Here is an 11,003-nt window from a genome sequence, read left to right as displayed (position 1 = left end):
GGTGATACCAGCCTTTTGTTGCGTGCATTCATTGGTGTACAATGCAGGGCAGGTGAGGTGTTTGACATGGATTTAACCGCCACAATGGAGGTATGATTTGAGAAACACTTTTGTGGCGTCGCAGTTCCTCTGTAGTCGTTTCAGTGAATACAGAATCTTGTGGTGCAGAGGCCCAGCCTTAAGCGAGGGGAAGTCCCAGTGGAGTGAGCAGAGCGCACTGCTTCAGTGTGAACTCTTTGAAGGAGGAAGGTACGAGTGAGTGGGGGCTGTTCCTCGTTCTGGTTCTGTGTGTGTGTGTGTGTGTGTGTGTGTGTGGGTGGATGAGGAGGGTCAGGTTTATCCCCACAGGCAAGGGAGGCCTTGGCCTGCGGCTGAACCTCACACTCTGACAGCTGGTGTTGACCTGAACTGTGCCCCCTGTGGGTCACCTCCCCTTCACACAAACACACATCAGGAGACTGCACACTCCCCCCTGCACGTTTTTACACAAGAACCACAAACACCTGAGGAGGAAAAGGCGAATATACGTTTGACGCAGACACGAGAGAGAAAAGAGAAAGCAGAGAAATTTCTTTAGGATTTATTTCACCTGTGTGGTGAATAGAAAAATAGGATGAAGACAAAATTTTTGAAGGGAAATCTAGAGACCATTTTTAATTCATTGCTTGCGTAGTTTAAAAAAAAAAATCCATAACAAATTCAAAACATTTGCATTAAGAGCTTTGTGCCTTTCTTTTCCCTGCAACCAAGAGAAAACAAAGTAAGAGTATCTTTGGAATCCATCTTAAGGGCTAATTATAATACATATCATAATCTGCTTTATCTACTACATCAAAAGTCCTATAAATATTTTTTTCCTCATATTTATATGCTGAAGTAGCATTCATCAAGATTGGAGCGTCTTTTTAATATTACACTTTTTTTAAAAAATGGCAGAACAAAAAGAAGTATGAACAAAAGTACCACCAAAGTTCAGCAAGTCACATTTTTCAGTAAAGAAAACCTTATTCGTGCAACTACATTTAACAAAAAGTAAAAGTACCACGTATGTAACCTTCAGGATATTTTCATCTTAAGCATGATTCTGTACAATTTTGCATGTTTTCCCTACCTCCCACAGTAGTCAACACAAGCGTACAATGTCACGAGCCTCTTCTCAGTGAGGCTTCAGCATTTCACCGACGTTTGTAAGCGTTTGTATGTCACCTCAAATACAGTCCATCACATGAGGCACTAGCCTAGCATTTCCCTGTTGGATCAGTCTTTCTCTCAGACCATTAATGCAAAAAAACAAGAAGCAGACACATTGTGAAACATGGTTCCAATTCCACACGTCCGGTCATCTTTGGTATCGGGACAGTGGAATGCATAGTTGCAGTGATAAGAGGGAGCTGGTCAGATCTGGTGCTGCTCAGCATATGCTTCAACTCTACAAAAGACAGCTCCGTGCTGCTTTTTGGCCTCGGGGAAACAGGCGAAGAGAGAGAAGGAAGGAAGGGAGGGAGATTAAAACAAAAAAAACAAAAAAAAGAGTAGAGGCGTCTCTTTTTAATTCCTGGGTTCTGCAGGGCTTGTGGTGAGAGCAGTCGGAGAGAGAGAGAGAGAGAGACAAGAGAAAAGGGAGTGTGAGTGAGTGAGCGGAGCTTCCTCCAGCCCAGGAAGGAAGGAAGAGTTTCCGCTAGCGTCTGACTGTCTGACTTGCAAGAATGTCGCATTTGTGGCAGGGCTTCGCTCCTTTTTTTTTTGGCAGGCTGTCTGTGACCAGCTGTCTCCTTTTTCCTCTTTCTCTGTCGCTTCACGTGTCTCCCTTCCCCAACCCACTTTGTTTGGATTCTGCTCGGCTACAGCCACTGCAGAGGAACTCAGAGGCTGATTGGTTTGTCGGATACGGTCCAGCTGTCTTTTATTCCAGTTCAATATTTTCCCATAAATTTCAGCGAAACGGTCCAGAGGTGTGAGGGGGATCTGGGAGTCAATCTCTCTGGTTCATGTTCCCCCTTCACACCCTCTATGGTTAGTTCGAGGCAGGTCTGCCCTCTTCACCCCTGCCCGTCCCTCTCCTACGAAGGAGTTTTGGCTTCGTATCTTCCCCCCACCGCAGAGCCGTTACCGTTTTCCTGCTTGGGAGAGGAGCACCCTGGGTTGGGGCCGCTGTACGGTGAGGAGCTGCTGCTGGTGGAGGTGGGTCTGTGGGGCAGTGACAAGGGTGTGTCAGACGGCGTGGTGAGGAGGTCCCGATCCCGTTCTGGGGGGCGCAGCGCAGCAGAAGGCGGAAACGGGAACGCCAGCGGGAATCCAGTCATGTAGAAAAACCTGCCAACCCGGCGCGCCACCTGAGGAGACAAGGAAACCATATGAATGTCAGCTCAGCCTGTCGAGTAATGACTAATGGACTAATGCTGTATTTTAAACAGAGAGAGAGAGAAGAGAGGCTGCAGTCTGTGGGGCTGGCTACTTCAAGGGAATAATCTAAGCTACACTAACGGTTCATCTTGGGCCTACGGACAGAAACATTCACACACGACTTGACCACTCGCTCACGCACAAACACACACGCGGGTCTGTGGTGTGTGTACCTGTGAGCGGATCTTGAGCGCGGGCCCCAGCTTTAGTCCCATGGTGTTGAGCAGGTGCTCCTCAGTGAGCAGCGGTAATGTCTCTCCATCGATGGCCTGCTCCCGAAACACCTGGCGGAGACACAGCCGCTTCAGCCCCGACATATACACACTCACACAAACCTACACGTTCATTCACACAACCTACAAAACAGTGGTTCTGTTCCAAAATGTTACGTAGCCAGTTTGAGAGGAAAAGCTAAAGATTATAACCCAACACTTTTGCAATAATAAATGTGGTCTAATATGGTCTTATCAAGCAACAAATCAGATTTTTAAACTGTCTTTTAGCATACTTTCCACATGCCTGTATGTGCCTGTATAAAGGATAACTGCCAATTTTACACAATAAAGTGTGTTTACAGGTCTTGGGGAGCACTGATTCATACGTGAAAAAAGTAATATAAAGCCTTTTGTGGCTCCAGAGGAAGCTGCATGTAAAGATTGGTGGCATTGCCCTTTAGTGTTAATGCTCACTGGAATCATTCATCAGAAGTCTTTGATCGCATGACGTCAGCGTAAAAGGCGAGAGAGACAGATTTCACAGTCTTGCTTTGTGCAAAAACAATTTTGAAAGTTCATCTGAAGCTAATGAGAGAAAATTTCTTCTCAAGAAGACTGTATTGTATGTCTAACCCACTTTATTCAGTTGACTCGGACAATTGTCGCCTCTCATTAGCTTCAGCTGAACTTTACAAATCATTTTTGCATGGAACAAGATTTATGGATCTTTTACCCCCATCTTTTATATTGAAGCCACAGGAAACATCACACAGACTACGATAAGATCTTTAAACACGTAGCTCATCATGTGAATATTGTTTTACTACTACTTTTTCTTTTTCTCAGTTTATATTTTTTGTGTTGTGTTTTTTCGTTAAAGATAGAAAGAAACATAACACTGGCTCACTTTTCTCAAATTCTGGATATCGCATTTTGGAACAATATATGGATTCACACACACATACACATTTCATTCACACAAATTACATGATGTACACGTACATGCACAACAAGAGCATTCATGCACCTGCACACGTTCACAATAAACATGAAAAAACTGCTGTGTAGTGCTTCTACCTACATGTAATGATAAGTACTACAGTAGTGCTGCAGCATGTACTACATCTTGGTCACTATGCTTCTACGGTTATTCGTCAGCCTGCCCCTGGCTTCCTCTCTCCCTCCTCCCTCTCACTACGTCCTCACCTGTGTGTATTCAGCACATCCGGCCAGGCTGCTTATGAAGCCGCACACGTCCTCCACACTCCACTTGCTTATGTCCTCCACAGGGTTTGCTGTGGCCGAGTCCTCCCCATCCATGAAAAGACCTCCCATAGAGCCTGAAAGAGCAGCAGTGGGTGAAAATGATGTGTCAATATAAACACAGGGTACAGAGTTGCTATTCAGGCGGAGGATCCTGCTGCTGTTTCAGACGCCACAGACACACATTTGAAAGTACATTTTGTTTTGTTCTGTTTAGTTTATTTAGTTATGATAAATTTGAGGAAGAAACCTTTTAATTTAAAAAATAAATCATTTAATAGTTGGGTGGAATTGGGTCAGTAATCTACAGTGTTGTAAAAAGTACTTGAGTAAAGGTAAATATATAGTGTTAAACTATTACTTTGGTAAAAGGGAAAGTTAACATTTCAGACTTTTCCTTCATAAATTACAAACTATTAACTGACAATATAAAAACATGATAACATTGTGTGTCAGCATGTGAACAAACACCCCCCCTCGTCCCTCTCCTCTGCCCACGTGGCCGTGCTGCTGCTGGTGTGCATGAGGGTCACACTGGGGTCAGAGGCAGGGCCCCTAACAGGGAAAGGTCTCCACACTGGAGACACGCACACAGAGAGTGACGCTAATGGGTTTCACATGTCGCCTTTCAGCCTCATGTGTTTGTTTGTGTGTGTGTGTGTGTGTGTGTGTGTTTGAGTCTCTCACCCGTGTGAAAGTAGGGGTTGGCGTAGGGGAATCCGAAGGGCAACGACTGGGCGTGAAGAGCAGGCAGCGGTGGCATGAACCCAGGTGGAAGCTGGTACTTGACATCAGCCTTGCCCAGTCCAGGGGTGAACAGGTGGCGATTGGGCGACTCTGTACCTGCTGAACTACACGGGGCGCTCAGCCGGCCTGAGCTCTCTCCGGTCTCCTTGGCACCTTCACACACTCCCTTGCTGCCAGTCTCTTTGCTCCCGTCTCTCTCCCTGTCCCTGGGTTTACTGCTGGACTTGGCACTGACGCTGTTCTGCCTCTCCTCACACATCTCTGCCTCGCTGTCAGAGTCCTTCATCTCCTCATCCTGCACCTCCCTGTCTCTCTCCCTTCCTCTGTCCTCTCTTCTTCCCATGTGATCCCCAGCACGGAGATGTGTCAGGGGACCCCTGCGGGGGGTCTTCCTGGAGTCGGCATCTGGACCCACAGAGGAGCTCTGTGCCTGGGTGTCTTTGGGTGTGGAGGACGCCCCTGGTTGCTGCTGGTGGTTGAGGGTTAGGAGGGGTGTGGCAGCCCCATGGCGAAGCACCAGCATTGCGTTCGAGCGGCGGACCAGTTCCTCACGGAGCGGATGGCCTTCTGGGATGTCGTGGAGACTCCGCAGGGCTGGATGGTCGGGGGGAAGGCCAGGAGGTAGAGCTCCCAGATGGTCGGAGCCCAGGAGACGCTGATGCTGCTGTCGCTGGTGGAGACTTTCCAACTCTTTCTGTCTCAGCAGCTCTGCCGACATCTCGAGTCTGAGGCAGTGAAACACACCGGGACTTTAATGTACAGGCAGTCTATCAGATTTACAACACTGCTTTGCAGGGGTGTACATTATAAAACAATTCCCCATCTTGAGGCTACTTTTAAAGGAGACATATTCTGCTCATTTTCAGGTTCATAATTTTATTTTGGGTTACTACTAGAATAGGTTTACATATCTTAATGCTCAAAAAACACATCAGTGTTCTGATACTGTCCAGTACTTCAGCACTGTATTCCCCCTCTGTCTGAAACCCTCTATTTAAGCTCCTGTCTCTTTAAGGCCCGCCTCCTGAATACCCAGTCTGCTCTGATTGGTCAGCTCACACATGCCTGAGCCAGCATCGCTAAAAACAACAGAGCAACTAAGCTAAATCAATTCTTATGTGCCAAACTAGCTGCTAGGCATACATTATGTAAATGTGTGACATGGCGACGTGATGTCACAAAGTCATGGAATTAAAGCGAGACTACTGACAAGGCGTTTCAGGAGCAGTGTTTTCTGTGGGGAAGAGGAGCTTTTGTTGGTGCAGACTGTGACCTTTTTAACTTTCAAGACCTTTTACATGCACAGGAACATATATAACACACTGATAGAAAGGGACAATATGAAAAAAGCATAATAGGTCTCCTTTAACTTTTAGCTGCCATTAATTACCATTATACATGGCTGCTATTACTGCATACTGTAACATACCTGGCCAGATTCTGCTTCCTCAACATCTCCTGTTGCCGAGCAAAGATCTCAGCTTGAGCTGGTTGGAGGAAACCGTAACCTGTGAGAGAAACAGCAAGAAAACACACATTTAAAATGTGACACGAATGCTTCCAAATCCACGTGAAAACATGTTCAAAGAAAGTAACGGAAAGGTACACTGCAAGAAAACAGTTCTACAGTTCATGCCTCGGCATGTAAAACATTATTCTGTAATTAATATCCAGCAACTACTATACCTTTATGAGCTTTTAAAATGTAAAATTTAATCAAATGGTTTGGTGGGGAGCCATCGAATATTTCCTTTTTTCAGTGTCAATGTTTTTTTTTTTCAAACATACTATATGCATACACATTAGTACTATGAATTATCCATTTAGCCTTCGAATGACTGATGACTCACCGGGGGCCTGGCAGAGAGCTGAGGGCATGCCCAGGAAAGGAGGCCGCAGGTGAGGTCCTAAGGCGATGTGAGGCGCAGTTGGAGGGGACAGTAGAGGTGGAGGGTGGGACAGGTCTCTGTGGACACAAAAATGAAAAAGGACAACATTTAAGTTTCATTGGACGCTTTGAAATGACTATTAAACTGACGAAAGCATGGAGGGATGTATGAAAAGAATAATTCTGTGTTTTTTTTGCTCTCAGTACGTCTCAACTCGTTCGTGTGTGCGTGCTGCCACACCAATGAATGCGGTGTATTTTTATCAGTGGAGCTCCAGAGGCCCCCGTGTCGCCCCAGTGCCTCATCAGTCTTGTCACGCCGCAGCAAGCGCCGCTGGCCATTGCTGTACCCTGGACTGCAGCCTTTCCTTCCCCTGCCGCCTCTCACACACACACACACACACACACACACACACACACACACACACACACACACACACACACAAACTCTAGAGCCACACACATAATGAGGGCTGAATGCACAATGCCAGTGTGTCATGCTCCGACAGCTGGGGCGGCCCCTGCGTCTTGACCGGGGCCACGGGCTGAAGGACCTTCTAATTAACACTCATCCCTCCTCTCTTCTCTCCCTTTTTTTACGCCCTTCTCCCCGTTTCCCTCCCTCTCTCCCTCTCGCTCTCTAGGCTGCATTGAAGCCGGTGAAAAGATGGAGCGTCCTGCAACCTCTGCTTCTGAAAAGGCCTCTCCATTATTGGCCTCGTCTTTTGTCCTCCTTGAGGGGGAAAGGCGCCTCTCACCTTTCTCCCTCCGCCTCTTGTTCTGTCTTACCCATCTTTTTTTCTGTTCTTCTCTACTTCTCTATGACCTCTTAAAACCTGTCTTGTTCCCTCTTTTCTTTTCCTCCACTTTTATTTCTTTCACCACTATGTATTTTTCTCTCCCCATTTCATCACTCCATATCATCCTGTCTCTTCCTGCCTCTTTCAGTTTTGCTTTCTCGTCTTTTTTCATTTTAATCCTTTCTCTTCTCTCTCTGTTTTTCTCCCTGTTGCCTGCACATCTTCGTCGGTACAGGGACAGGTTTTGAAGAAGCGGATAAAAAGCTGTCAGAAGAGTGAGGCATCCTGCACCTTGACCCTTTGAGAGTGTCAGAGTGTGCGAGGCCTCGAGCCTGGAGTGGATGATGATGCTCTCTGCCCGCTCCCTGTCTCAACCCACAGCTGTTTCCAGGGCCTTTCCTGAGCTTCCTACCCACACTTCTCTTCCCTCTCCTGTCTCTCGCTCCTCTCCTCCTGAGCTGCTGCTATCACACCAATCAGAGCTCAGCTGTGTGTGACTGCCGCCACACAAAAGTGTACAAGAGAAACAAGCTGAGGAAAACAACAAAATCAAAACCAACACTGGGACGCACGCAACCGCAAATATTGTTTTGCAAACGCGTTCAAATTAGCCAGCGCCTGCATGTCTCCTGCCTCACTAAATGGTGAGGGAAGAGGAGAAGGAGGAGGAGGAGAGAGAGAGGAGCTGCAAGGAGGGAGGGCACGCATACAAGAGCAGGGAGATGAGATGGAGTGGGGGGGGTGGGTCAGAGCCAGTACTGAGGGGGGGGGGGTGAAAACCATTCATCGATCGCCTCCGCCGCTGAAATGTTAATGCTAATCGTATAACCGCTCTCTCCGGCGGTGCCTCGCACTCCAGTGGCAGCTCCAATTAATCTTGGGTGAGGGCTGCGGCGCGTGACCCCGGAGCCGCGAGCCGGGGCCCCGCTAGCCGCTGCTTATGTAATTACACCGCCCAGTGTGTAATCACCTGGCCTAATCCCTCGGGGCTAGCAATTAGCCTTGCGACGCGCAGTTCCACTAGGCTACGCAGAGGCGCCCGCAAAACTCCCATCCACCCCCGCCATGGCTCCCGCATGCCAAACTCTCATCAACCCCCCCCCACCCCCCACCGACCACCCCCCCCACCCCCCAGCCACCACCACACACACACACACACACACACACACACACACACACACACACACACACACATCCCCACCCCCCTTTCTGATATTCCCTCTCTTTCTTCCCTCTCCTTGCGCCGCCTACCCTTGCCTAGCGTTAGCCCGCAGATGAATAACGGTCAATTAAAGCTGCATGACTGGGGCTGCCAGGCGTCTGCGCCACCATAATTAGGCCTAATCACGGGGAGTGAGAGACACGGAGAGAGAGAGACAGAGAGAGAGAGAAAGAGTGTGTCTGACACTCCCCTCCACTCCCTTCCTCCATCGCTCCCTCTCTTCCTCCTTTTATAGGAGGCAATTTTAAGGGAGGAGTGGCAGACATTAGTCGTTTTGCTTTGGGGCTCTGTGTGTGCGTGCGTGTCTGTGTGTGCGTGTGGTTTCTTTTAGGCCTATCTGTGCATTTTGTTGGAAAACCACTAACATGCTATAAAAAGATGAGGCAAAAACGCTCACCTAGTTTTTGCACGTGACTCAAAATAGGCAGATTTACAAATGTAAGGTGGGCTCATAATCACACTAAACTATATCCTCTCTCTCTTTCTCTCCCTCTCTCTCTGTCTCTCTCCCTATGTCTCTCTCTCTCTCTCTCTCTATGTCTCTCTCTCTCTGCCTGCAGTGAGGCCAGGGGCTCCTGGGGAATTCACTGGTGTGTGACGACCTGTCAGAGTGGCGACAGCGGTCCCGTCCCGCAGCAGCCCAGGCAGTGTGTGTGCGCCTGTATAAGTGTGTTTGTGTGTGTGTGTGTGTGTGTGTGTGTGTGTGTGTGTGTGTGTGTGTGTGACAGGGCTGCCCTTAATGACGGGAGCGTGGGGGGATTAGGAGCGCCGCGCGGCCGCCCTCGGCTCCTTCTCCGCAGGAACACATTTACACAGGAAGCTCATTAAAATGGATGAGGCTCCCTCCACGCTCGCTCTCTCTCTCGCCCTCTATCTCGCTCCCTCACTCCCCCCCCCCTTATCTCACACTCTCTCGATCTCCTCGCTCCCTATTTTGGTTCATATCTCTCTCTCCGTCACTTCGTCCTCCCGCCATCTCCTCTCTTCTTCTCTTCTGCTTCCTTCTCTTCATTCCCATTTTAAGCCCCCATGTTTTCCACTTCCTCTCTCTCGCTCTTTGCTTTTCTCCATCCCTCCCTTATTTGCCTTGCAGATGCTTGGTGAGCTTAGTGCCATTTAAGGCCAGACAAATGGAGCGCCAGGCTCTAAGCCCATCGAGCGGCCCTAATGATTTGTTTTTAACAATGGGCCCTAATGGGCCCCAGATAATCAATGATGAGGGGTCGATGGAAAGGTGAGCCACGGAGAGAGTTAGAGAGGGGGAGAGAGGGGGAGAGCCTCCATCGCGCACTCACATTCTCAGTTTTTTGCTTTTACTCGCCAATTATCTCGATTTTAATTTTCTCTTCACTTTGCACTCATCCCACTCTCAAGTCTCCTCTTAATTTCCTGCCTCTCTCTCTTATTCGCAGGTTCTGTATATTCTATTTAATCAAAAGTATGTAGACATTACTCCCACTTGAGGCTGTTTAACATCTCATTCCAAACTTATGGCTAATAATATGTTGCTATAACGGCCACCACTCTTCTGTGAAGGAGCTAGGAACCTGGCTGCAGGGATTTGATCTCATTCATCCCATAAGAGCACAAGAGCCTGGCCTACAGTCTGTGATTCAGCTCATCCCGAAGCAGCTGGATGGGGTCCGGGTTTTATAAAGGCCAGTCAAGTTCTTGAGAACTTGGAAATCCATTTCTTTATTGACCCCGCAAAGGGGCCATCATCATTTTCAAACATGAGGGGGCTTCCCTGTTGGAGCATGCTACTGTCTAAATTGTGTTTTTTTAATATAAAGTAAAACAGCCCCAGACCTGAGGTATGTGTCCATTTTTACTTTTGGCCCTATAGAGGACGTGGACATGAGTATGTGCAGGTGAACATCACACAGGTTTTGCATCATTCTTTTTCTTCTCGTATTCTCTCATTTGAACAATGGTGCAAGTGATGGAAAGAGCTCTTCAACATATTTTCCTCATTAAGTCCTTTTGTATTCACTCCAAAAAGAAACATATTGAGAGTGAAAGGGTTAAAGAGGAGGCGGGGGGAGGTAGAGGGGGACGGAGTGAGGTAGAGATGGATGAAGGAAGGGAGGGTGAGGCCTAGTTAACTCTCCCCGGTCCTGTGTGGCTAATTACTCTGTGTGCTGTCGGAGAACAGCCGCGGCTCACTGACTACATTCACACTGCACTACTGGCCTCTCTCTCCCTTACACACACACACACACACGCACACATACACACACACAAATTAGCAGACATACTCACACAAACAAACCCAAATTCAATCCGCATAGATGAGCACGCATAGAGACCGCCAGCTTGAGAAATGGAACAAACAAACACACGCGAACAATCAGCGCCCCCTCAACACACACACACACACACACACACACACACACACACACACAATATATATACACCCCCACAGCCTCCCAAAGCTGCACCACACAGCGCCTGGCCGCTCTGCT

At 48.1% G+C, this 11,003-nt stretch overlaps 1 protein-coding gene across 3 annotated transcripts in view; it reads right to left on the bottom strand.

Annotated features, from left to right (window-relative positions):
• Positions 1–565: 565 nt before the first annotated feature.
• samd11 (sterile alpha motif domain containing 11) overlaps positions 566–11,003 on the bottom strand; it is an 84,499-nt gene continuing 74,061 nt past the window's right edge. For 2 of the 3 annotated variants that reach the window (XM_073469546.1, XM_073469544.1), the window contains exons 8-13: positions 6,479–6,594; positions 6,058–6,136; positions 4,569–5,353; positions 3,825–3,958; positions 2,577–2,687; positions 1,972–2,333 (exon numbers count right to left, since the gene is read on the bottom strand). In XM_073469546.1, the coding sequence (XP_073325647.1) occupies positions 2,061–2,333; positions 2,577–2,687; positions 3,825–3,958; positions 4,569–5,353; positions 6,058–6,136; positions 6,479–6,594 (1,498 nt within the window). In that variant the 3' untranslated portion in view covers positions 1,972–2,060. Of the gene's footprint in view, positions 2,334–2,576; positions 2,688–3,824; positions 3,959–4,568; positions 5,354–6,057; positions 6,137–6,478; positions 6,595–11,003 lie in introns of all 3 variants that reach the window. The other variant, XM_073469545.1, reaches the window with a different exon arrangement.

Source organism: Pagrus major, chromosome 7 (genome assembly GCF_040436345.1).
Source record: "Pagrus major chromosome 7, Pma_NU_1.0".
In the NCBI taxonomy this organism is placed as follows: domain Eukaryota; kingdom Metazoa; phylum Chordata; class Actinopteri; order Spariformes; family Sparidae; genus Pagrus; species Pagrus major.
The sequence above is the reverse complement of the archived record's forward strand: the minus strand, read 5'-3'. Positions and strand labels throughout refer to the sequence as shown.